The sequence below is a fragment of the Ornithodoros turicata genome, unplaced genomic scaffold (genome assembly GCF_037126465.1).
Source record: "Ornithodoros turicata isolate Travis unplaced genomic scaffold, ASM3712646v1 Chromosome56, whole genome shotgun sequence".
Lineage (NCBI taxonomy): Eukaryota > Metazoa > Arthropoda > Arachnida > Ixodida > Argasidae > Ornithodoros > Ornithodoros turicata.
Window position 1 is genome coordinate 751,933 of NW_026999384.1, and position 25,220 is coordinate 777,152.

The following is a 25,220-nucleotide window of genomic DNA, read 5'->3' on the forward strand; positions in this document are numbered from 1 at the left end:
TCACCCCGGAGAGCAATGCTTATTATCAACGACAGCAGCAGCAGCAGCAGCAGCAGCAGCAGGTGAATCAAAGATAACGCGGACACGTTTCTGGCTATCGCTCCCACATGCTTTAGAAATCACTCGGGAGTCAACCTCTTTCAAACTTGGTCGCGCACACTAACATAGCTCTTACTTTATTTGTTCAAGATGCTCAATGGCGTTATCAGGAGCGTGGCGGAAAAGGTAAGTGCAGTAGGAAGTTACTGACCTTACCGAAAACGAGGCCATTGGCATTTCTATAGATGTGACCTGCAAAATATCGCGACGAAGGGTCAGAAACCGCTTGAAAAGCAATATGAACCTCTTCATAACGTTACATTCGTTTCTTGTGGGTATCTCTCGCAACAAAGTGTTCCACATGGTTGGTTGGTTGCCTGGTTAGTTGTCCCAAGAACAACATTATTTAAATGGTAATGAGTGGGGACTTTCATTGCCAGCGGATCGACATGATGTAATGAAGCACCTGACAGCACCGAATTTTGCTTTTCTTTTCTTTTTTGGTAAACATGACTGTCTTGGCAGAGGAGGAAAAGTTACGAGTTTCACCGGGACTTGACAAACATATATTGAAAAATAAGTGAGCATAACGGTATAAGAATTTGTGGTGACTGCTGTTCCAGAACCCGTTTGAGCCATATCCTGTAAGATACTCTTAATTACACAGAGAAGGAAATGCACTTGAGAATGGTCGAGCACCACTCCGCGGTACTCGATCAATGGGTTGGTTTGAATTTTTCTAATAATGACCCAGGGGCAATAAACGGAAGGACACGCCTGTGTTGCAACCTCAGAATAGTTACTTTCCACCATGTGGACGAGATGCCCTTATCTCGTCCTCTCCGTATAGGTATGATTATGTACATACAAGAAACCAGTACAGGAGAAGATGTGAAGAGAGTATGTGCATGTCCTGTTCCTTGAATGAGATCCCTTGGTATACTGAAAGAACGACTTAAGAACGAAGTGAGCTGGTGACTAGAATACATGACGAAAGAACCTCTAGAGAGTCTGCAACAAGGTTAAGGCGGAGGGGATAGTAGGTCAGCTATTGCTTACTGACGCAGTTCCCACACGGAGCGGATTCAGATGGTTTCTTTCAAAAGCCGCCTGGTCTGGTCATTATCAACAACCCTTACAACAGTATCTTGCCACATAAGAAAACAGCCTCTACGACATACAAGACGCTTTAAAATTTCTGAAGTTCGATCTGTATCCCAACAAACAACAGATGTCCTGACAAACGTCTGCAGGATGTCCTATCTTGGACAATAGGATATCCGTGGTGGGATCAGCCTGAATATCCCATTGATATCCATGTGACATCTAGGAGACCAGGATATGGGCATTGTTTGAACGTCGCAGGTATATCCCTGCGATGTCACTTCAAGATATTGGGACAAATGTGGGACGTTTATGAACCGTACGTTGTTCTGACTGTTAAAATTTAATATAATGTGCACTTACTTTTACTTGATACATCCGCAGTGACGATGCCACGGTGATATGAATGGAAAGTACATACTTACCAAACATAGGATAAAGGTGTTTAGGCTGCTCTCGCCCTAAAAATAAGAGCAGTCTCTCTTTTTGCCCCCTCCACCGCGTACGCTGATTTGAAGGGAAACCAGAACATTCACAATAGCCTCTGTTGCCATTGCTGGTGGGAATGTCGGGAATTACGAGCCACTTTTCCAAGGCGCCAGACGCTGCTGCGAGTGCTGACATGGCTGCCAGCTTACTAACGCCAACCGTACTAGCCGTACAAACATAGTCAAAGAGTAAGCATAAAACGCGGTGCCAGTGAATTAGAATGCTGTCACACCACGGAAGGTCTTGGTATCGGTTTTGGAAAGTACTTTGTGCTAAATATTCACAATGACTCGGGTCGTGCACAGAAAGCCGAGGGGATGGCTTTGCGCATGCTGGTTATTGCGGGTAGACCAGCGTAAACCTCGGAGACAGAGCGGGGTATACCCGCGCCTTACTGGCAACCCGAGATGACACGGAAATGTCTACCCGCGAAAAACAAAATTGCGCGGATATCCGCGGGTATACCGACACCCGCGCTCATTTTTACTCATAACATCTTCATCAAAGGACAAAAAAGACACAATCAGTGTTCAAGTAGATTTCAGTAATGACAGGAGCTATGGCGGATCAAGTACAAACACCCGTCTTTTGAGCGAACAACTGACCGTTAATGTATATAGCTGTTGATTTTAGATACTGCTCAAGTATGGGCAAAAAGCCGGTAACAGAGATGCCCGCTGGCGATTGGAAACGAGCGATGTGATCTGCCAAATAGATTCTCACCCCGGCCAGAAGCATGGATTCACATAATAGTAAAAATCTTTTATGTCTAGAAAAAAATGTCCCCGGAAAAATGCCTCCTGGGATTACGTCACTAGGAAAAAGGTCACTCAGCAAAAAGGTCCCCGGAGGTTATCTCAGAAGTACGTTCCACGGAGACTCTAATCCGTTCTAATCTCTCTCCGTCTCTCTCCGTTCTAATGCTATAGCGCGAATTTTCATGTCATTTGTGCATTGCTGACATGGTCTCATGCTTAAAGGGGGACTATCGCATCCGCCGAGGTCGATTGCAAATCTACAGTCCCATTTTACTCCTCGTTCACCATTGATAATCACGCCGAAAATCCGGGGCGAGTTAGTGGAGATGTTTCTGTGGAATTGGATCTTACGCATGGCAACAGCAGACGACGCATGTTGAGAGCATTCCGTAATTCCCACTCTGTAGACGTCACTTGGAGAACGCCAATCAGAGAGCACCCCTTGGCGGGGACGAGGCCAATCAGGGGGCGCCAGAGAGACCTTGGCGTCCGGGAGTGATGGAAGTGATGGCGGGAATGATGGGGACTGTAGGTCGCGGTGAAGTCTGAGATCGGTTCGTGGAATGCTGTTTCTGGCCTGCGTCCTACGTGTTTGTACAGCCAAGAGCGTAACACCGTCAGCTTTTGAGCGAATTTTTCGAATGGGTTGATAGGTAAGGCAACCCTTTTTATTTCGGGGTTCATACTGCCAGCACACTTGCTGGTATTCTAGGTGTTGTCGGGTGTACTGCAAACATCCGCCCTCCGAGGCCTCACTCGTAAAGGTGAGACCCCTACACACGCATGGTTGTGAGACATTTGAAGAATATGTTCGCCTTCCATTGGAAGAGGATTGGAACAATTTCTGCAACACACCAGATAAGCATCAACATATCTAAACGCGTGGACATCACCAAGGGGCACCAGACCAGTGCACAGTTGACGGTCTACAGATGGTAGAAAAATATCGCTCAGAATAGGTGCCATGCACGACCCTCTGCATATTCCTGTTGTTTGAACAAACACGTCTTCGTCGTCTCTGATGTAGGTAGGGATTAAATATATCTGCAAAATGTCTAAGGAGTTCTCTACAGATACACCATGCAGGTTCTGCAACTTGACCTTGTCATTTAGTTGTATGCACTCCCTCACTGCCTCAAACAGTGCCTTATGGGGCATCGAGTAATCTAAATCACCAACATCGACTCATACGATGAACGGCATGTCTTCACATCCTTCAGACGAAAATTCTATGATCGGGGTAGAGTTTCGAATTGCTAATACATCACTGACTTTTAACTCTCCTAAGTAATTTTGTAGATACGAGGAGACACATTTCTGCCACGTATTCCTCTTCTCCTCTTGTAGTACCTTATTTTCATATTGAGTCAGACAATGGACCTTTCCCGTGTAAGCGTATGCGCATGCGCAGCCACTTGCAGGCGACTGCCATGTTCGCTGGGGGACACGTTTCAGGCCGTGACTTGTCGACGCTTTGTACTCGCAATGAGTAGAATACGCTTTCACTCTTTCCGCATTCTTTTTACAACGGTCTCTTGCTGATTTCCCACGGAACATGCCAGGCCGAATAGCGTCCCCATGGTTATAGACGACCCTCTGTTCACAAACATGTGATGTCATGACGAGACCGGTTCGAGGTTATATTTTGCTGTGGTAGGCATGAAGCGGGAAAAATGCGTAGGCTGATAGGCTGATAAAGCTGACAGTGCCACCAGCAATCCCGGTGCCGGCTGTGCTGTCGAGGGCTTTTCCTGGGTTTTCCTCAGACGCTTTCAGACATATGTCGGCCCAGGACGAAGTCGGCCCAGGACGCACATTCCCCCAGGGCGTCAGTCGTGACGTTGCCCACCTCTGTGAGGCGGAGAACGGCGAGCGCTTTCACCATCACCACCACCACTACCTTGGCATGGCGGCAAGTCGTAATCGATCACGTAGGGGGTCCGGTCGTCTATTGTGACGAAAGATACGACGTTCGACACTTTGCCGTCAGGGGCGACGCGAATATGGAGATGGTCACTTTACTGTCTGTAACACGTATGTTCAATGTCACTGTTGTTCTTAAAAATTATTTTCGCTTATATGATGTTACACCTTCTGAAAAGACTCAAGCAACCTATAAAAACCATAAGACCTATGTCCAATGTCAGTCAAATGTCATCTATGAAATTTTGCAAGCATGCGGCTTCTGTTACACAGGTCAAACCAAGAGGTGCGTAAACGAGTGTTTCAAGGAACATGCGTTGAAAAAGTATATCGTTCATCCCTGTGATATTGCAAAGCATCGTTATGTTGTAACGGCTCGTGTTCCTACGTGGCAAGGTACTGTTGTAAAGGCTGTTGGTAATGATCACACCAGGCGGCTTTTGAGAGGAGTCTTCTCAATCCGTCCGTGTAGGAACTGTGTCAGTAAGCCGTCGGCACGACCTTCGGCCCTTTGATGAGACTATCATCCCCTCCGCCTTAACCTTCTTGAGGACTCTTTAGAAGTTGTATCCTTCTGCAAATAAGCTCTAGCTGTATTTCAGACTTGTCTGTGTGTGTCAGTTTTTCGTCGTCGCCTTAGTCTGTTTTTTTTTGTGTGTGTGTATTTTTGTCATATCTCCCTTGGTAGGGAAGTTGTTTTCCACGTAGCGTAATTGTTATCAACCATTCGGGACCAGCAATCGAGAGGTGTGGGGTTCGACTCTCGCCACTGTATGGGTTTTTCGACGACTACAATTATTTCAGTCTTTCAGTGACACTTTATGCAAATTGAATTTGACAAGAAACGGTGTATGACCAGTACGTATGACGTATCACGAGAGAGAACAATTTTGTTGTGATGGTTGCCAAGGGACATTCTTTTCGGCGTTAGCAGTGCTGAGTACCCTAAACGTGAACGGTCAATGAATAACAGATACGTAAAAAAAGCAAATAAAGGAACTGCTCATAAAAGATGCCCGCGGGAGGGAAAATGAGTCTCACGAGGGTTCGTATACCGTCTGACGTGTTTATTTTTCCTGTTGTTTTTCAGGACTACACATACCAGGCAGCTCTGGCTGAGGTAAGACAACTTGTAGTCCGGTAGCCGTAGTTGAGGTGAGACGACACGGAAAACTACCCACTTTCTAGGTTTGCGAGATGCGCACTGTGTGGCGAAAAAGAAATAACCTATCGGACAGTGCTAGAGTAATATAGTTGTGCTCTATCAGTACCGTGACTTCCAACTGACAATTGTAACGCACAGAACAAGAAGAATATACCTCCAGCAGTTGGCACTCAGTACGATCAGGGACACATTGCAGTACGTTTATATCATTAGCGTATTCCGCATACTTTCACCTGCGGAACCCGTTGCTGCATATATATTTGTGACTGGGAGGGTATCACGCTTCAGTTCAACAGGAATTTCAGATAAGGAACTCAGTTGTTGTCACAGTAGCATTTTAATGAATGGGGGAGCAGCTGACGAGAGCCTATATATTTGTCAATTTTGTCAGGCTTGCATGACAACCCATGCAGCTCGCGAATCGGTCGAGTAGGAAGCTCTAGCACGCTATCCCAATTTCATTGAACTTCTGGAGGCAAAATGAAATGGAAACTAGAAAAGTGGGTGTTTATTTGTGCTTTGTATTGGCTGATATGCAAGCACACAACACTAAACAAAATGAAGTGCATCACCTTGGAAAGCGATCAGAATACCACTGTTCTTGAAACTTGAAGAGATGCCACGGCGATGAAACGTTTCTCATGATCCCTCATATAATACACACATCGACTTTTAACCGTATTCAGTGCACCGGCGTCGCACTTACCACGCAAAAATAGGGGCGTGACCGACAGACACATCCCTTCGAAGCGAGCTTACGCCAACAACGTCCAGGCCTCTCAGTCAATTGTGGACGATCGGGAGCGCACACTCCTTGGAACCACGTGGGTACATGGTGTCGCTTTGGACAGCAACGACGTCGTCTATCTCCTCTTCTCGTCTTCCACTCTTTGTTTTCCCCAATTTGCCTTGTGCGCATTTTTCCGGACTCTGTGGCAAACATTGACCAGAAAATCTTCATTGTGCTCAGCGTTTACTAGTCTTCCGACCTGAGCGACAAAACTATTATTAGTCGCATGAGGAGAACATTTGGTTAAAACTGATTTCACTGCGTTTCTTGCAATCCCTATTGTGATGGTCTTAGAGATGTTAGAGTAGAATAGCATGTTAGGTTTCCGGCCCCTCTGTCGGTGCCTCCAGCGTAGATTCTGACCTTTTCTGATTAATCCCAAGTCCAAGATTCGGAATTTGTCATTGGTTATGTTTTCTATTGTGAAACTAAGTCCCGGGGCTGCTCGCTCATAGAAAGTAGCCACTTGATCCGAACAGCTGCTGTCTATCTCTGGTCTGATTACTAGAATGTCGTCTACGTAGTGAAAATTTTTTTCACTTCAGAAAAGGCGAGCATCTTTGCTGGACTTACCAACGGACATGCCAGAAACTACTCATGCCCTTCTACTCTAGCATCTCTAAGACAATCAGAATATAGATTGCAACAGACGACGTGAAGTCAGCCCTAACCAAGTCCAGTCCTCATGAAACTAATAATAGTTTTGCCGCTCAGATTGGAAGACATCCTGCTTGCCACATAATGCTGAAGAATGCGCACAAGGGAAAGGGAGAAAAATAGCAGAGAAGTAGTTATTCATTAGAGAACTGATATTTTGAGGCTGGAACAACAAGTAGTTATTCGTTATGTGCATGGGTAGTAACACTACTTGATGGAGATAGCTCGCAAGTATAATGTAAAGGTGGTTAGACACAGTTGGCACTTTTATGATTGCTTGCGTTCTTCAGGCTTCAGGAAGCTTAAAATTTCTCCGTTTCAGACTCGTGTCACAATTGGTCTGGCACCCGAAGCAACAACAACAACTTTATTTCAGGATGATGGGTGGGGAGTTGGTGAAGCGCAGAATGAGGTATCGGGTCCCGTTACAATGCGGTGAAGTTCTGCTTTTAGAGTATACACTCTAAAAACTGAACTTCACCACATAGCACGCTCTGCGCCAACCATTCCCAGGAATGATACGGTTATCGCTTCTCGTTGGAGTAGAGAGGGAGGCGTACGCCTTTTTATGTCAATTTGGATACAGGAAAATTGCCACAAAAAAGCGTACGCCCCCATTTCTCTTCGAATTCAAAGGGGTAACCCTATCATTCGTGGCAATGGTTGGCGCAGAACGTGCTATGCGGTAAAGATCTATTTTTAGAGTGCAGCAATGTAATATCTCGCGGCAGCAGAAGTTGGGCGGGATTGCGTGACGTCACGGCGCGGAAGAAGGAAGCATGGAGAGGCGTTGTTCTATCTAGGTGGTGTTACAGTGCCGCCGCAGCAGTGGGGGCGTCTGACGCTCGCATCTGACACCTCAGCGCACTGTAGCGGAAGAAGCAGCACTGATCTTTAAAATTCGTTCATTTAATATCTAAGCACTTTTAGGGCAAAACATTTCTCCATAAGCCGGTGCCGACCATAGTAGCATGTGTTCCATAAATGTGTTTCCGGATGCGAGCGTTCATTTGAAGTTGCATATGACGTTGGAATCATGCTATGAATTCCTCCATTGGTAAAGATGATGTCACCATTAACTGTTTACCCCCGTGTGTTTTGCTCTCCCTCACCCTTCATTGATTACACCACATGTTTCCCGTTATAGCTGACCGGTTACCTTGTTCAGGCACCCAGCAGCAGGCAGAACGTACGTACACAAGCCATTATGATGTTTGCAACTCAAACGTCCTGCCAAAACAGACGTATTTTTAGATAATAAACAGACACGAACTGCATGTTTACGGGTTGTTTCGGCTGCACGGTGACGTAAGCATCAGCTACCCACCTTAACGGACATCGCAAGGGTGCACGATCGCGATATAGACGATACACGAGTCTCGAGGTATGGGAAACAGTATCATCAGCATGTTTACCCCCGAGTTCGTAGATATGACTTCACTTGAAGCCGCGTCTTGACTCGTGCAAGTCTGCGCCAAGACTTGTCATCGCTCAAAACGTTTTTTTGTCTTTCATGAACCCTCGCACTTGGCTTACTTCGTCAAGCCGTAGCCTGCAAACTTTAATTACGACTGGGAGCGACTTTTTCGCTCAAGTTAGCGCCTAAAATTTGCATTGCTGTGTGAAAAACGACATTTCTTAGCGTTGACTTACAATATGTGTACACAAATTGATGATGAATCAGCTTACGTAAAGCTAAGCTAAGCCAAGGCAAGATTCTGAGTGTCACGTGACTTCCCGGAGCTGCCGTACTCCAGCGTTATTCAAGTCAGGATCAAGGTAGCCAGAGCACTGACCTTATATTTTCACCACGCGTGTAAACTCGAGCTCGCTGCGTGAGAACGCTACAAGCCGAGCAGGGTTTCTGAAGTGCACTGGCGCTCTTCCAAAATATCTGCACGCCAAGTAGAGATCATATCACATCTACGAATTCGAGGGTTAGTCTCGACTCGGTGGATCACGAAATCACTGACAATGCATCGCGGCAGAGCGCGGACAACAAAGTGCATTTAGAACTAGTTGTCTGAATTGCATTAAATTGGAATACTTTGTACGGTGACACTGACCATGAAAAAGAAAGCATCAGACATAGCTTTCTATTTTATTTTTTAAACCTTTGGTATGAGTCGCTTGGGTCTTCGACTGTCGCTTTGGTAAAACGCGTTTGTTCTTCTTGTGGTCCACTATTTGTGATGACTTTACAGCGCGATTATAGTTACCGACAACATGTCTTTCAGATATACTGGACCATGGTTAAGCTGCTACCAAAGGTACAGTCGTTTCGATTCGGTTTTCAGGCATGAGCACAGTGTCGTACTCGAAGGTTTTGCCTAGTCTGGGAAAAACCGAAGGCGAGACGGAGATAGGAAATCACGCCTGGTCTGAAATCAGTATTGGATTGTCTACTATTTTATAAGCTGAGGACAGATACCGAAAACATCGAGAAAAATTACTGCAGTTACTGGCAAAAACTTTGTGCCAGTAACTGCTGTAATTTTTATTCTTTTTTTTCGCAGTAGTAATGACCGACCATGCCTTTGTGTCACAAAGTCACGATCGGTCATGGTCTTTTCCTGAAACTCTCGTAAAGTGGAACTCATTACAACCTGCTGTTGTTGAGTGTTGAGCACTGTTACAGAGTTTGTCAACGCTCTTTTGGAGTGTTATGCACCGTCAGTACTGCTATCCGTGCTGTTATTGCATCTCCTGTTTTGGTCCTTATGGGGACAGACAAATAGGTTGTGATGTCTCGTGCTGTTGTATGAACGTCTGTGATCCATTATAATGTTGAATTTGATACTTGTGTGATTTTGATACTTGAATATGGTACGTGTCGATGGGATCAATGTATCAGGTTTAGTTTTTTCTATTAGTTTGAGCTTAGGCTATAGGACTGGGCATAAGTCCTCTTTCCTGTATGTAGTCAGAAGAAGTATCCACACAAGTAACCAGAGTGTAGCAAGTCGCCATTGCTCAAAATTCGATGATACGACAGTCTGGAGGTAGCCAGTAGGAGCAAAGTAGCCAAAATCTGGCGACCCTGAGTGAAGACGCTTGTGTTCAGTGATCCAGTATTTCAGCGTGGATGCTGGCGGCGCTGACGTCAGTACAGTGCACGCGAACCCGCGTTGCGGTTAAATGTGGCGATGCCTTTATGTGTAGCGTGTACAAAGGAATACCCTAATGTTAGAGCGCGCTAAGTCAACTAAAGGCGCAGATATAGTCCAACGTTTTTGGCGTCGCAGTCAGCGACAGCCGAAGTCAGACACGCCAAGCCAGGTCCCCCAAACTCACCTCGGAAAAGCGTGCAATGAAGAAGGCCGCCACTAGATACCCCACTGTTGCCGTTCCGGATCACTGCAGCGCGCTAAGTTTAGCGGCAAAATGTTTTTGTTGTTTCTGCGAATAAATCTAGTCTTTATATGTCCAAATAAAACGCGTATAACAACTTTCTCTGTCGTGTTTCACTTTTTGATCCGTTTTTAAACGTGTTGAGCGATCGGAAGGATCTAGTGCACGGCTGCGTGCATCACAAAGCGTACCTGTCGTACCAGGCGCCGCAGGCGCTGCAGTCGTCCATTTCTCCTTCGGTGACTTGGCCTGGCTTGGATTGTGCTTCAACTGGATCTTTAGCGCGCTACAATCCACGCAAGCCAACGTCTGGTAACAATGGGGTACCTAAGGGCGGCCTCCGGCATTGCACGCATCGGGATAAGAACAAATACATGGGAAAATGGCGACCTTGGGGGACCTGCGCCAAGCAAAGCGATCCGGTAAATTTGCGTTTATAGCGCGCGCGCGCGCGTCCGCGGTGGCCTGCAACCGTTGCGCATGCGCAAAGTCGCTGTGACTGCAGCAGCGCGACTCCGACTGCGCGAGCGCTTTCGGGGACAAATAGAACATGCTCTATTCTGCGCGGACGACGTCCTAGCGCGTTGAATGCCGCCGGCCGCGCTAGCCACTAGACTATAGAGGGTGTGATTTCCCCCGGCGTAGCGCAACTGTGCAGCGCGCGTGGAGGATATTCCACGGGAGATGTATCTTTGTAAAGTTAATGGTCGTCATCATACTACGCTTTTTCAAAGCAACTCCACGACTTCCCTGATGGTAGTGGTGGTGGCGTAAACCGGCTTGCCGTTGTTGGCCTCACGAATGTGGCCTCCCTGGCCTGTGGCCGTTGGCCTCCCTGATGTCATCGCTGAAGCTCCTCCTCATTGGCCAACACGAATACAACGCTAATACTAGCACTGAAAAAGTTGACATGAGCTCACCTCCTGCAAGCAGTAATTTTTAGCGATTTGGAGCACTATGGGGAGGAAAATATTGGGCTATTTTCTAGGGCTGCATAAGAAATCGCTATATGTCGGAACAGGCCTTAAAGTGTCTAATGTGAAATGTAGAGCAGGCGGTGTTCCTCTACATATAAACGAAAGAATACCTTCGGAGAGCTCGCGACAGAACGTGCGTGTTTCAGCATAACATTGATTTATATAATTTTTCATCCGTAACAGCTAAGAGAGGCATACTACTCCCATTCAAATCAGCAGGTAAGACACATTCCTACATCACAAGTTGGCCAGCAGCACATAGAAAGCTATTTGATGTGGTGCCCATAGTGCTCTCCACACGGCGAACCAGCGCACATCTGCCCGCTCACACTGTGCCAGTGCTATGCTCTCACAGTTACATACATATACAGGGTGTCCCAGCTAAATGCGAACAATTTTCTTTTAAATGTATATCTCACTTTTTCCGAGACGAAATCAATTGCAATATAGCATATGATGAAGGGCTCTCCTTAGAAATGCGTTAGCAAACTCGTAAGAGAAAGTCTTAATTAACTTTCAATGACTAACGGTGGTGGTGGTGATGGTGGTGAAAGGGCTTGCCGTTGTCGGCCTCACGTAGGTGGGCAACGTCACGACTGACGCCATGGGGGAATGTGCGTCCTGGGCCGACTTCTGGGGGAATGACTAACGGTTTAACTATAAAAGCTATACGAAGTTGTCCCAATGAGAACATCTGGTCCCTTTGGTCACCTGATACCGGCGCAGTTTTCAGAACAAAAATCCGTTCGATAGATCGTCCGCAAAAAATTGGTGAAGGAACACATTTTTTCTTTATTTGTTCATTGCGCATCTTCCGAGACGCGTCTTTCCTTCACCCCCAACGGGAGAGGGTGGAAGAGCACACTATCGCCTCTTGCGTCCTGGAGAAAGATTAAAAGGAAACAGAAAATGCAACCCAAGATAAGGGCAGTTCCGATAGAGTCACCCGATACATTTATTTTTTATTTGTTTTCGTAAGGTAAAACTCATCTTCGACACCGGAGGTGGCACTGTGCTTCCTCACATCGAACCATCACATCTCTTCACCCTCTCTGGTCGAACATCATTCGCATGTATTGCCATTTGTTTTCACTGTGTGACTGGGAACGAATGTCATTCGCTGGGAATGACATTCAATTTGCCGTCAAAGAACGATGCTTGATTGTTAGAACGACACCTAGTGGCAATTTGTCAATATTCTGTGCGTTTGATAAGGACCAGTTGGAATAAAAGGTGTACATCACCCTTTAGGTATTGTAAGCTTGATCTGTATAGTTTGTGTATGTTCAAGCTGACTGAAGCTGGCGACTGGTCCAGTGTTACCTCATGAAGTCACAGCCCTTTGCTTGCTTCTTTGGTGCGGCCTGTCGGGAGCTCGTGCCGGTTGCGTGAAGTTTGCTTGACTGCCACGAGGGGCGTTAATTAACGCGGACGGTGCAGAGGTGCAGTGATGCAGTCCTCGACTTTTGCGCTATTGTCATTTTGCTCCGAAAGAGTGCTCGGCTCCCGTACGTTTAAAGAAAATGTTTGCTACAATATAACTTATGTTGTAGCAAAATTTTCTTCCGGGTTTCAGAGTTTTCGGAGAGACTTCTGGAAATATGGCAAAAATGAACCCAAAAACAAACTACAGTGATACAACATTGAATGGGCTTGTAATATTATGAAACAACAGGATAGGCTTTGTATGTCAGCTACACCTGCCACATTTCCGCGGGTCTAAAAAAATTACTTACTTACTTAATTATTTATTACTTATTATAAGTAATAAATTAATTCGTAGTGGAGACGAGTTCTCGAACACCTCGATATCGACAGCAAACGTACAGAACACCTACTTCGCCAGATGTAATCGCAGATGCCGTCCGCCGGTTGCAACAATTCTTTTACGCTGTACATTAATTGTTTATGGCCATCTTGTTAGTTTCCATCGTTTACGTCCAAGAATCCATCCCACGTATTGTTAATTTTTTTCTTTTTACTTTCCATTCTACCTTAGGAATGGCAGTCGGATCTTGGAGGTATGATATTTGAAGTGAGTGCTGAATACCTTATAATTGTACAACTAAAAGTGAACAAGTCAAGGTGTCTGCTGATCTGTTCTTATATGTCCCGTACGTCAGTGCTTCCCGAACTCTGCTACTCTGCGACCCAGCATAATTCTAACAAAATGCGTCCCAACCTGTCTTCTCGCGGTGCCACGAAAGCATCGATTTCACTGCGTGAACTGAAGGGAAGTAACTGAACAGAACTGATACATGAAACTGACGCTGAAATTTTAGTTGACACTGAAGTCAGACTGCATTTGCTGGGCTAGACACCATCGCGAACAGACACAAAATACATGATGGCAATTGATGTTCTGAGGCTGAGATGTTGCTTCGAATCCTACAGCTGGCCAACCTTTTCAGTGACTTCCTTATTTCATCACAAAATACATTCCAGCAGGAATGACTGCACCTGATGACTAAAGTAAGCTTTTAATGATGAAAGAAAGTAAAGTAAGCTTGTCGAACCCAGAGTGGAGCTTGGAGACAGCAAAACTCAGTTCTGGCACGATGTTGAACTAAGCTTGCGATGTGGTATAGCTGGTAGAGGTTCGCGCGGATCCTGGTTTATAGGTCGTTCATTTGAATGGTGCTGATTTCCGTAGTGGTTGGTATGCTACGGCTTTCTCCAGGCAAATGTTAGCATAGAAGGTGCGGTATTTTGCGCGCAAACATGAAGCATCATTCCGTTAATGAAGTTCCTGTCTAATCTGTAGGTGGGCGCTATCCTTTATCACTACGGGTTCGTGGTGAGTATTCGTGATTGATGCTTCTACTGACAGTATGAACAGAACGACAACACAAACACAAGACTCAAACCAACAACTTTCATTTCGAAATATTCGCAAAAGTGGTATCCTCTGCTCTCTTACATTTCCCGGAGGCAGTGTTTCCTTTCGGAAAGGGAGACAGTTTATTTCCTCGATTGTGGCGCCATCTTTCGGTCGACAACATATTTAGTGTGGTAAGTCAGCCAATTTACCACCCAAGGTACACCAGTCTCTTACATGACACAGCGATAATTTTTGGAAGAGCCGGTATCGTCGTATTTGAGGTGTAATTTAAGTAGAAACTACATTGAGAAACACGGTTGTAGTTTAATGCGAAATGTTGTCACTTGTTGCGGCATATTTTCCGTTACTACGAAGAGGAAATCTCCGAACCCTCACTTGCAAAGTCCCTTGTCAGACGAATAGGACCTCAGTATTTGGGATGTCGCAGCCTATTAATAGAATCTGTGTTCAGCCAATTGCGTGTGTTCCTTAATTCATGACATGTCTGCACGACCTTGTGTACGAAGTTTGCAATTTTTTAGGCGCGGTTAATTTTTGTTTGCGTATTTGCGCTCGTGATCGGCCGGTGAAGAAGATTTCTTGATTTTTCTGTTTATCATCGGTAACAACTGGTAAGTCGAAGTTTTACGGCGAAATTACGCTATATAGATGGAAATCAGCGAGAAAATCACGAATTTCGTAAGCATGTATCATGTTTAAAACGTAAAAAAAAGGAGACAAGAGCAACAAAACATACACTATGAGCATATTTCGAGGAAGTCGTACTGTCCACAACTTAAATGTCATATGCCTTCAGACGATCCATTTGTATATTTCAAATGTATAAATTTGACACAGGTCCATAAAGTTAGGACCCACGTCCAGAGTTGAACCGTACAACTCTGGCAAAGCGATTAAAGTTGACACATTTGTGGGCTAACGTTTGAGACAAGCCATTACCCCGCTAAATGGTATAAAAAGACAACAATTTTTGAGAGTGTGATTACACCAACCACGGTTGTACACTCTTCGACAGTGATTTATCCAGACCCCCCTTCGCCCCCTAACTGCCCCCTCTCCAAAAATCAGCAGGAGACCCTCTAAAATTTTGTGAAAATGCGCAATATTTCGTCAAATGCGTCAATTTCGTCAATGCGCAATATTTCGTCGCAATATTCGCAATATTTGCGCAATATTCCTTCAGTTTCGTCATGAAGGACCATCCCTTGCGGATCCCAACGCCCCCCCCCCCCCCCCCAAGGACGAAATTCTGGGTAAGCCACTGACATTCCATCCCGTCAAAAACCAATCGTGGAAAATGTACTACGGAAAATGTATCACCTCAAATATACGGTTACAAATCCGCGCTAAAACACAATCGCTCAAAAATCCCCTTTGAAAAATACACGTTAATAAATATACTGTCAAAAATATACCTCTAAAAATGTGTTTTTCAAAATGCCTCATCGGGGATTGGCGCCTCCGCCATGCGGGGTAAATGGTAGCCAGATTCAAAACCCGCTAGTGGTTCCCAAGCATTAGAATATATACTACAATACTGATAATATATATATATATATATATATATATATTGACATATATATTGACATTAATGAATATATTTTAAAGTGTTCTGAAAGTCACCCCTGTTAAACCCTCTCTCCTCAATTCAGACGTTACTGCTTGGTCTTGAGTGTGTTGTGTTGTCCAAGTTCTGTTTCTAGAGTATTTCTGAATCTGTTACCTGCAGCCATAACCTTCTAAACTCATCATGCGGCAATGAAACGCCTCACCCAGAGGTTTAGACATCCATTGCAAATAACACACGTATAGTTGTTTACTTTGTCGAAAAGAACTATAGCTGTTGTACTTTGAGAAGTTAATTTCATTCTAACATACTGGAAGTTATTTGCTGTGCTTTCTATGAGGCTTACCAAATCGCTTTGAATCATCTCGCTTGACGATTATAATGAGAGTGCGGAACATCTCGGCGGGAGCTAATGACGAAGTGAGCCGCCAACGTATGTTCTGATATTGATTACTGTGCATTGTGTTTTTACGTTCCTAGGTCGACCAGAATCTTCGTGACAGCATCTTTGGAATCGGAGAGGTAATGTCGACAACAACGCAAACATTTGAATGTCATTCACCAAGTAGTTGTTGCTTTTCCTGGGTTGAAAAAACTCCCTGCTAGTTGGTTTCCACTGCTTCTGAACATAGCTGTGACAATGGTCGAGTCAGTTCTTCACATCAGAGTCTATTTCTGCCTTTTCAGCGACTCGGTGTCTTAGCCGCTGGACCCGAAAAGAAGGTAAGCCCCGATATCAGTAACGGATAGCATTATGCAAATACAGTTTGCGGATATAAAGGAAATTATAAGTATCTGTGCTTGAGGTAACAAGTCCAACTAAGTTTAAATCCATCTTGCTTACCTCAACAGTTATAAATGGTTTAAAGACCAACGTAATTTCAACGTGGATGAGGGGTGAGGTCGACATGGCAAAGGGACCCTTTTCTTTGAACTACTTTCTAAGCTGTGATAGACAGCATACATGAAGCCTTGTACTGTCTGTCAAAAAAAGTAAAACGGAGGCATATGTGTAAGGCTGAATAAGACGTTACTTGCCATTAGATGAGGTACTTGGATTCGTTATTTCAAAAATATGCCTTACTTCGAACAAGACAATTAAAAATACGCTAAATGTAAGCACGTAGTAAAAATTGAAACACTTGTGACACAAGTATTCGACATGTATGTGGACACAACACATCAAGAATGGAAAGCATCGCAATCACGCATCATGGAAGCAGACTGTACACTATTTATTTATTTACTTATGATACCCTCAGGGCTTATTAGCATTAGAGAGGGGAGGGGCGTAACAGTAAGTTCAAATATAAGTGGACGGATACAGAGATACAAAACAAACAACGAACAATTAGACAAAAACAACCACTACGTGGCGTTCAGATGATCACAAAGAACTTTCTTAAATAAGGAAGGGTCAGTAATGGATGAAATAGAGCCGGGAAGGTGGTTCCACTCGAAAGAAGTTGTGGGCAGAAATGACCGAGAGCATGTATTAGTAGTGCAAAAGGGAGTTCCAACCTTCTGTTCATGGTCCAGCGGTGAAGAGATATGTGACGGACGATAAATAAAAGAACGTCCGAAGATATCGCTATGATAAAATATTTTGTGAAATAGACAAAGACGAGTAACACTGCGTCGAAGTGAGAGATGAGATAGGTTAAGACTAGCTTTCATGGAGGTAACACTGGCTGTCCTGGAAAAGGCTAATCATTATTCCTTAAAGTGCCACTCCGGACTCGAAAAACAGCGTTTATTTTATTTAGTTCATAAAAAGAAGGTGCCTAAAGGATTCTATACGCGAAATTTCAATCCTGTTTGCGAGCGCTGTGCATTTTGTGCCAATTTTTGAAGATTTGACCAGCCTCCACAAGCTTCGATGACGCAAGGAGCGGGTGACGTAATCATAAGCCCACAAATTGCAATGATGTCTTATTCTGTAGAGGGCACTCGTCTCCTAGCAACGACGCCGGCGTCCGGCAGGGTCAGGTGATGGAGAAGTCACATGACGCTGATCGAAAGAGGGGAAAATGGGAGAGATGAGCTTCCCATTGTTGTGTTTTCTCCAAGGTCAGACGGTCCGTTGGGTATGTCACGTGGGGCTCCACGAACAGAGTGCAGAACGTGAGCCCCCCAGGAAGACGCGAAGGGCAACAACATGGCCAGATGAGAGCCGGGTGCTCCGTTGGAGCATAACATGACGTCACAGTTCTCAAAAATAAAAATTATTTTTTTCTAGCTTTCGCATTACGCAGAGCCAAAATATTTTGCAGGAATGTAAAGTGAGACAAGAAGGTTTCAGTAGCATAACTTTGGTGAGATCCTGAAAACACGAGATTTAGTCCGTAGTGGTACTTTAATCGTCCACTTATGAAACTTATGTGCTTGAACTCCGATCACCTGATCGCTGTCTTTCCCTCGCGTGTGTGTTCCAACGCACTCCAAATGGTCTGAGGCAGATAATAACAATTGAAAATAAATTTACACGTAAGGCGAGACCCCCCCACACTTATATGGCTACATGCTATATGTGCCGCGGGGCGAGACTGCGGATAATTTTGACCGCCTGCGGTTCTTTAAGGTGCCCCGGCAATCTCGCACATCTACCTGAGACAGATAAATCATCGTTGCCGGTGCCAGCCGGAAAGGTCCACCTTCGGTCATACGACAATCATGAACTAATACCAGTGCCGGTAGAGGAGTAACCCCTGGACATCAGCGACGAAGTATAAAAACAGAATAAAACGAAAACCGAAAGCGCGCAGCGACAGTCTACTGTACTGTGATACTGTGAGCAAAATGTGAGACAGTTCAATGATGCGTCTCTTATCTAAACGTCGATCCCAAAATGGGAACAATGTATGTTTCACGGAACATTGTAGACTGGGGGAATACGAGTGCCTAAAACGCACGTACATCACGCTGTTCATACGCAGCGGAAATGAATCAATCAACTACACAGAAGCGTGTGTCTTTGAGCCAAGTGTCGGTCTGCAGCATTCAAAGGGACCGCAACGGTCTCACTAATGTGCACCATTGTATTCATTATATTATGCTCATTACGCTATACTTATTCATATTAACCAGTTGTCCTATCTAGTGCTTTTTGTATCCGTCTAGTGCGCTGCCTCTAGATATCCATATTATCATATTATGCGTGCATTGCGATACATGCCAGCCATCTTCCATTAAAGCCATAACGAGTGTAAAACATTATTGTTCTACATGTTGCTGAGATACAAGCTCTAGAAGGACTTCGCCGTCAAGCCTAGATTTCAGGAGAGATAGAGGTCCATCGCTATTGGCTCTCTAAACACTTTTCCCGCCTTCCTACCATAGAATACCTCCCGTGACGTCACGTTTATATGACTTTCTGTATTAGGAGTATAGACTTTCTGCGCGTTTATTGCCCCCTTTCAAGAAAAATTTGAATACAAGATGACGTCATAAAAATAACACTCATTTACATTTATCCTACACAAGTTGCGCAGAAGTGTGGGAACTTCTTCAGCATACGTCCTAACTCTTCAAAGTGTCACTCTGGACTCAGAAAACAGCGTTTATGTTATTCAGTCGATGAAAAGAAGATGCCTCAAGCATTTCATACGCAAAAGTTCAAGGCTGTTCACGAAAACTGTGCATTTCTGTCAATGTTTGAAGACCTGCTGAGCCTCCACAAGTTTCGATGACGCGACGACCGAATGAGGTCATCATAAACGCACAAATTGCAATGATGTCAAGTTCTGGAGAGAACACTCGTCTCCTAGCAACGACGCTGCTGTCTGGGTAGGGTCACGTGGTGGAGAAGTCACGTGCCACTGATGGAAAGAGGGAAAAATAGGAGAGATGTCTTCTCTCCTTCCTTTGTGTTTCCTCCAAGGGCGGAACGGTCGGATCATATGTCACGTGGGGCTCCGCTCACGCAGTGCAAAAAGTTAGCCCCCCCGGAAGCCGCGAAGGGCAACAACGTTGCCAGATGAGAGCCGGACGCCGGGACGTGATGTCACAGTTCTCAGAAATAAAAATTAATTTTCTCTAGTTTTCACGTCATATAGAGCCAAAATATTTTGCGGGAATGTAAAGTGCCACAAGAAGATTTCAGTAACATAAATTTTGTAGGATTCTGATAACACGATATTTAGTCCGTAGTGCCACCTTAAACCAGAGTTCGAGGTAACTCGTTACTGTAACTAAGTTCCTTCCTTTGGTAACTTGTACCTTAACTCGGTACTTTTGCGCCATGGTAACTTTCAGAGGAACTGGTTCCTTTTTCACGTAACTTTGCCAAAGTAACTTAAGTGCCAAGTTACTTTTAACTCGCTTTTCACTCACGTCCAAATGTTTTCTTGTTTTCTCTCCGGTTCCTTCATGGCCATATATTTTGCCATAAAACGTGATATTCAATCAATGACAGTATTTTATTCAGGAAGTAAGAACCGCTGCCATTGAAATTAAGCTGAACCACTGTGCGCCCACAGGGAGTAAGATGCAAAGCGTTCGAATAGACCTCAACCAGAGAAACGTTATCATGACATTGGTAGACAGACTGAAACCGAAACAAATCGGAGGGAGCGGGCTGGGTTCCACGAACGGGCACTTGTTCCCTGCCTCCCACTGAAAGAAAAGCAGGACCGAGGGTCACGTCTCTTTAGGGACCATATTGTAATCCCCTCAAGACGGTGGCTTTCGGGCGCGACTTTGTTCACCTCTAGCTTCGAGTGTAGTTCAATTCTACCCAATTTGTGGCGCTGTCGAACACTATGACGTCATTTGTTTAGAAACAGAGAGAGGTCTATTGTTGGGCACAAACGAAAACGATATAAGCGTGTTGCACTCCTCCGCAGGCAGCTCATGGTCTAACTCAACTGCTCACGCGCTGCACCTGCGTAATGCTATTTTGTATCCCAAGTAACTTGGAAGTAACTCCTTCTTTTTTTTAAGTAACTCAGTAACTGCGAGCTACATTTCAGGCTGAAGAACTTCGTTATGAACTTAGTTAGATTTTGCACACGGAAACCTAACTTGTAACGAGTTCTTTTTGACCCGTAACTTCTCAATCTATGCTTTAAACCGTTTTCTAAAGCTACACTACACTATTTATTTTGTAGCAATTTTGTCTTGTGTTTTTGCAGTAACCAACCGGAATGCAAGGGACGCTGTCATTTGGAGTGATGACGTTTCATTGGCGCTGCGAAATAAAGGTGTTTTGCAAATTGACACTGGTCCATTCATTTTGTAGCATTTTGCAATAACATTTACGAGCCGCCCGATTGGTCACGTTGAACAGAACTCTCGATTGCAGCATCTTCGTGCGTAGTTATGCTCTCCTTCGTCATTGTGAATTGAGGGAGACTGGAACAAGGCGCTGCAGCGTAAAAAATATCCCTTGAGAAATACGGCCATCGCCAGCCATCATCACTCGTCTAGAAAGTTACAAAGCCAGAAAAAAAATGCAGTACGGTAGGCTGTGCTGTTATAGCGCATATCATACGAAGTCCGCTGAAGGTATATTCGGACGAATTATTTAGCAGTTGAAAACTACACTCCGCAGCGTTTTATAGTGTTAGGCCGAGAGTGAAGGAGACCGAAGGGGTAAGGCGGGGCTAGGCTGTTTACTGGCGAACAGCTGGAAAAAAGAATGAGAATGACTGGGCGGCTGGTGGAGAAGAGCGTGGGCGCGGGCAACACGGGCCTGGTGAAATCTTCATCGTCAGCTAACGCACAGTGCCGCTACAAGCGCCCCCCCCCCCCCCCCCTGGACCTAATGTCGCGACGGCACGAGTCGCACCGAAGGCGGGGCGGACGCCCACCGGACCCTTCTCGACGAAGGTGCTGCAGGTGAAGGTGCTGAAGGTTTTGGCAGGGGCATGCGTGACGTAGGAGCCGGGGCGTCCGGCAGGAGGAAGGCCGACTTCACCCTGTCGATGGATAGGACATCTCGGCGGTTCGGCAGTCGGATGGTCACAGTGTTGCCTTGGCGGACGTGGACGAGGTACGGGCCGTCTTACGGAAGCTGGAGAGGTCTACGGGTGGCGTCGTGGCGCAGAGAGACGTGGGTAGACGTGGCCAGTTCTGGGTGGATGTATGCGTTGTACATCGCATCACTCTGAGCGAGGCTGTGTAAGCTTACTTGAATTTTCCTAACAACGGGTTGTTTGGCTAAAATGTGAGCAAACCACGTTAATATATATTCCACTCTCTACGCCTTTCCTTAGTTCGTACTTGCTAAGGTTTATCTTGAAAGTGTACAAAACTTCCAATAATACTACAACTTGTGATGATAAAGCTTATACATTTCCTAAAAATCTTCACACTTGACTTGAAAAATGTCACGTTAGAGCTTCATTGTTGTGAACTTTGCCCGGCGTCGTCTTGTTAGTCGCTAAGCAGGCGATTCTTACAAAGCAAAAGCAAACAGCCAAAAAAATGGTAGAATCACTTGCAAGTGAGTAAGGTAAGTAAGCAAGTAAGTAACATTTATTTTACTGAAAAACAACCTTAAGGGCGGAGTTCGTCGTTCATCAGGTGCGAGGAAGAAGGATGAAGAAGTGCCTGATGAAGGAGAGACTCCGTCCGAAAGCTTGTTTTTCAGTAAAACAAATGTTTCAATATCTTTAAATATACTAAAGCAAAAACAAATAGGCCTGCATGTTATTGTTTTTCATAATAGACGTCGCAGCATTAAGAACGAGCGCTAGAGAAAACACAGTCCTTACAGACCGAAGAAGCAAACCGGTTGGTAATGCCTTCACAAAACGAGCCCGTCAGCAATTTATAATTCCAAGTTCAAGTAGCGTCCACATCTCCACGAGTCCGTCACAGTTACAGAAGAAAACGGGAGCGAAGCAGTCGTCTGCTCGAAATGTCCTACCACGCCTGCGCACAGTGAGCCAATCGGAGAGCGGAATAACTCTGGGGCTAGTCGCATGTATAAAAAACGTGCCATGCCGACCTTCTTTCACGACGTCGGCGATAGCTGCCGAGAACGACAACTGGCGACCAATTAGGTGACAGAGAAATGCCACGCCCCTCGAGTTTTCGTATGCTTTGGACGACGGAATGCCACTGTGGTGAGAACATGAAAATCGTGCGCGCTGACGGGGCGGCGGAAATGCGCTTCTACTTCCGCCGCCCGCTCACGACGCCGCGTCGGGCGTCGCCAAGTGGGAACTGGCCCTAAGACGTCTCGCTCTTTGATGTCGTGCTGACTGGGAGGTGGCAAGTTTGAATCCTACCACCGGCTGTGCTGTCTGAGGTTTTCCCTGGGTTTTCCGAAGACTTTCCAGACGTATGTCGGCACAGTTGCCCCTGAAGTCGGCCCAGGACGCATACTAACCCCCCTGTCCGCCACTCCTTCCTGCTGTCCTCTCTCCATCTGTCCACGTCTGTACGCGGCTCACAGCCACAGTTGCTTCTCGGCGCTAACACGAAAGTATAAAAAGAAAGAAAAAGGAAGACTTGGAACAGCCACAAGAGACGCTTTGGTATCCCTTCTCAACACGACTGACATTTTGACGCTGACCGTTCTGTGATTCCGTAGCTGAGATAGTGCGCTCTTATGATGAATGATAACGAATGCGCCGGGAGCGCTGTGAACTACTGGGATGCACTCTTACAAATTAACTGCAACACATAGCACGCTCCTAGCCAACCATCATCCCCAATGACAGCGTTCTAGGCCGATTTATCGAGAACGGGAGCCTTTCATTTTATTTTTATTTTTTGTTCTTATGTCGTGCATAATTGATGAAAAAAAAAGGCGCACGCCTCCCATACTTATGCTATCAAGGGAGACGACGTTGTCATCCGGGATGACGAAGCTTCATCAGATACCACGCTGAAAGCCGCCCATTGTACAAAGAGATACATCCATCATTCTTGATTTGCGGAAAGCGCAGGGCGTACGCCTTTTTGTGACAATTAGCATTTCTCCATAAGTGTGCCCCCCGTTTTCAACAAATCAGGGGAGACAACGACGTCATTCGGAATGATGGTTGACTAGGGGCGTGCTATGTGGTGAAGTTCATTTTTAAGAGCGTAGGATGGTGCTATCCAGTGAAGTTCATTTTTAAGGGTGCACAATGATCAACATTTATTTCAGTCCTCAAAAGTGGAACGTCGTCTTCATTGCGTATCGCTAAGTGGCGTGAGAGGCGGACACTTTTATTGTTAAGCTTCCACCACACCGGCAAAGTTGAATAGCTAGCACTGATGATATGTGGCCGTGGGCAGACTGCAACACACCGTTCGCGGCAGTCGCCGCACTAACATTTCATGACGTCGGATCGCTTCTCGGCCTTTTGGCTAAGGTCAAAGTTCGTTTGTTCAAGGTCGTTTCTGCTCAATTGGAAGCCCCGGTCATTGCAGGAGCAAGTTGCCGGGGTAAAGATGACTTCGCGGTTCATCCCCATGAAGGCACTGGTCTGCAATGTCAACGCCCCACAGGACGCCTCCCTGGTAGACGTCATCAATGGTGTGGCTGAAGTGGTGAGTGTAGAAGGCGTTTTTAGCGTTCAACACGTGGTCGGAACAGAGTTCCAAATCTCAGTTCCTCGTCTCGACGCCATGGAGAAACTACTTTCTCAAGGTGTCATCGTCATAGCCGGAGTACCTTCCACTCTGGAGTCGTTGGGGGCTCAAGTCACCCGGGTAACATGCATGCACCTACCTGTCTTTATACATGATGAGTATTTAATGAGGGCGCTGGCACCTCATGGAAAAGTGAAGAAAATCGAGTGGGGTTTCTCAAGAGACCGGCCTACAGTGCGGAATGGAAACCGCATAGTGGAGATAGAAATGGAGGTCAAACACCCAGTCTCAAACTTTCTGAGAGTACTAGGTCACAGAGTTACCTGCGACTACTTCGGCATTCGCAGGGTGTGTAGCCGATGCAAACGCGAAGGTCATATGCGTGCAGGGTGCACGGTACCCTTTTGCAATCGCTGTTCTACATATGGCCATGAAACATCAGAGTGCGCATCGGCGTGCAAGCGCTGTGGCGGAAGACACGCGTCGGCAGATTGTTTCCGCAAGAGACGGCTTCTGTCGGATGTTGTCAGACAACCAGCCACGATGGGAGAAATGCGAGACGACGAACGGGATGGCCCAACTTCGGATGAACAACACAGGATAGAAGTAACGGAGGAGGCTTTTCCGCGGCTTCCTTTACCGGAAAAAGAACAAAGCCATGTGACAGGAAATGGCACAAGTTGTGCGCAAGAGCTTTCTTTGGAAGACATGGATGAGATGCCAGACGCTTCAGAGGCCACAGCATCAGTACACGATTTTAATTTGGCCCCAGCTTCAGAGGCAAGAACAATGCAAGATACAACTAAAGAGCATGAAATATCAGACACCACAGAGACTTCGTCAACGGAATATCCCGACAAAGATGACTCTGACGCGAATCAAAACAACGAAGTACATCTAACGCCGATAGCCAAAGCTGAAGTGCAATCAACTCCAATGGCAAGACGACACATTTCTGCAATTCCCGCACCCACAGCGCCTAGAAATCCCGCATCAACAGCAGCAAAGTTCAGTCCAGACGCAGGACTG

At 45.7% G+C, this 25,220-nt stretch overlaps 1 protein-coding gene across 3 annotated transcripts in view; it reads left to right on the forward strand.

Annotated features, from left to right (window-relative positions):
• Positions 1 to 20,879, forward strand: part of LOC135374413 (uncharacterized) — a 60,989-nt gene extending 40,110 nt beyond the window's left edge. For all 3 annotated transcript variants that reach the window (XM_064607378.1, XM_064607379.1, XM_064607377.1), the window contains 10 exons: positions 190 to 225; positions 5,404 to 5,433; positions 8,073 to 8,114; positions 9,163 to 9,195; positions 11,437 to 11,472; positions 13,253 to 13,288; positions 14,018 to 14,050; positions 16,143 to 16,184; positions 16,350 to 16,385; positions 20,795 to 20,879. In XM_064607378.1, the coding sequence (XP_064463448.1) occupies positions 190 to 225; positions 5,404 to 5,433; positions 8,073 to 8,114; positions 9,163 to 9,195; positions 11,437 to 11,472; positions 13,253 to 13,288; positions 14,018 to 14,050; positions 16,143 to 16,184; positions 16,350 to 16,385; positions 20,795 to 20,797 (327 nt within the window). In that variant the 3' untranslated portion in view covers positions 20,798 to 20,879. The remainder of the gene's footprint in view (positions 1 to 189; positions 226 to 5,403; positions 5,434 to 8,072; positions 8,115 to 9,162; positions 9,196 to 11,436; positions 11,473 to 13,252; positions 13,289 to 14,017; positions 14,051 to 16,142; positions 16,185 to 16,349; positions 16,386 to 20,794) is intronic.
• Positions 20,880 to 25,220: the final 4,341 nt, after the last annotated feature.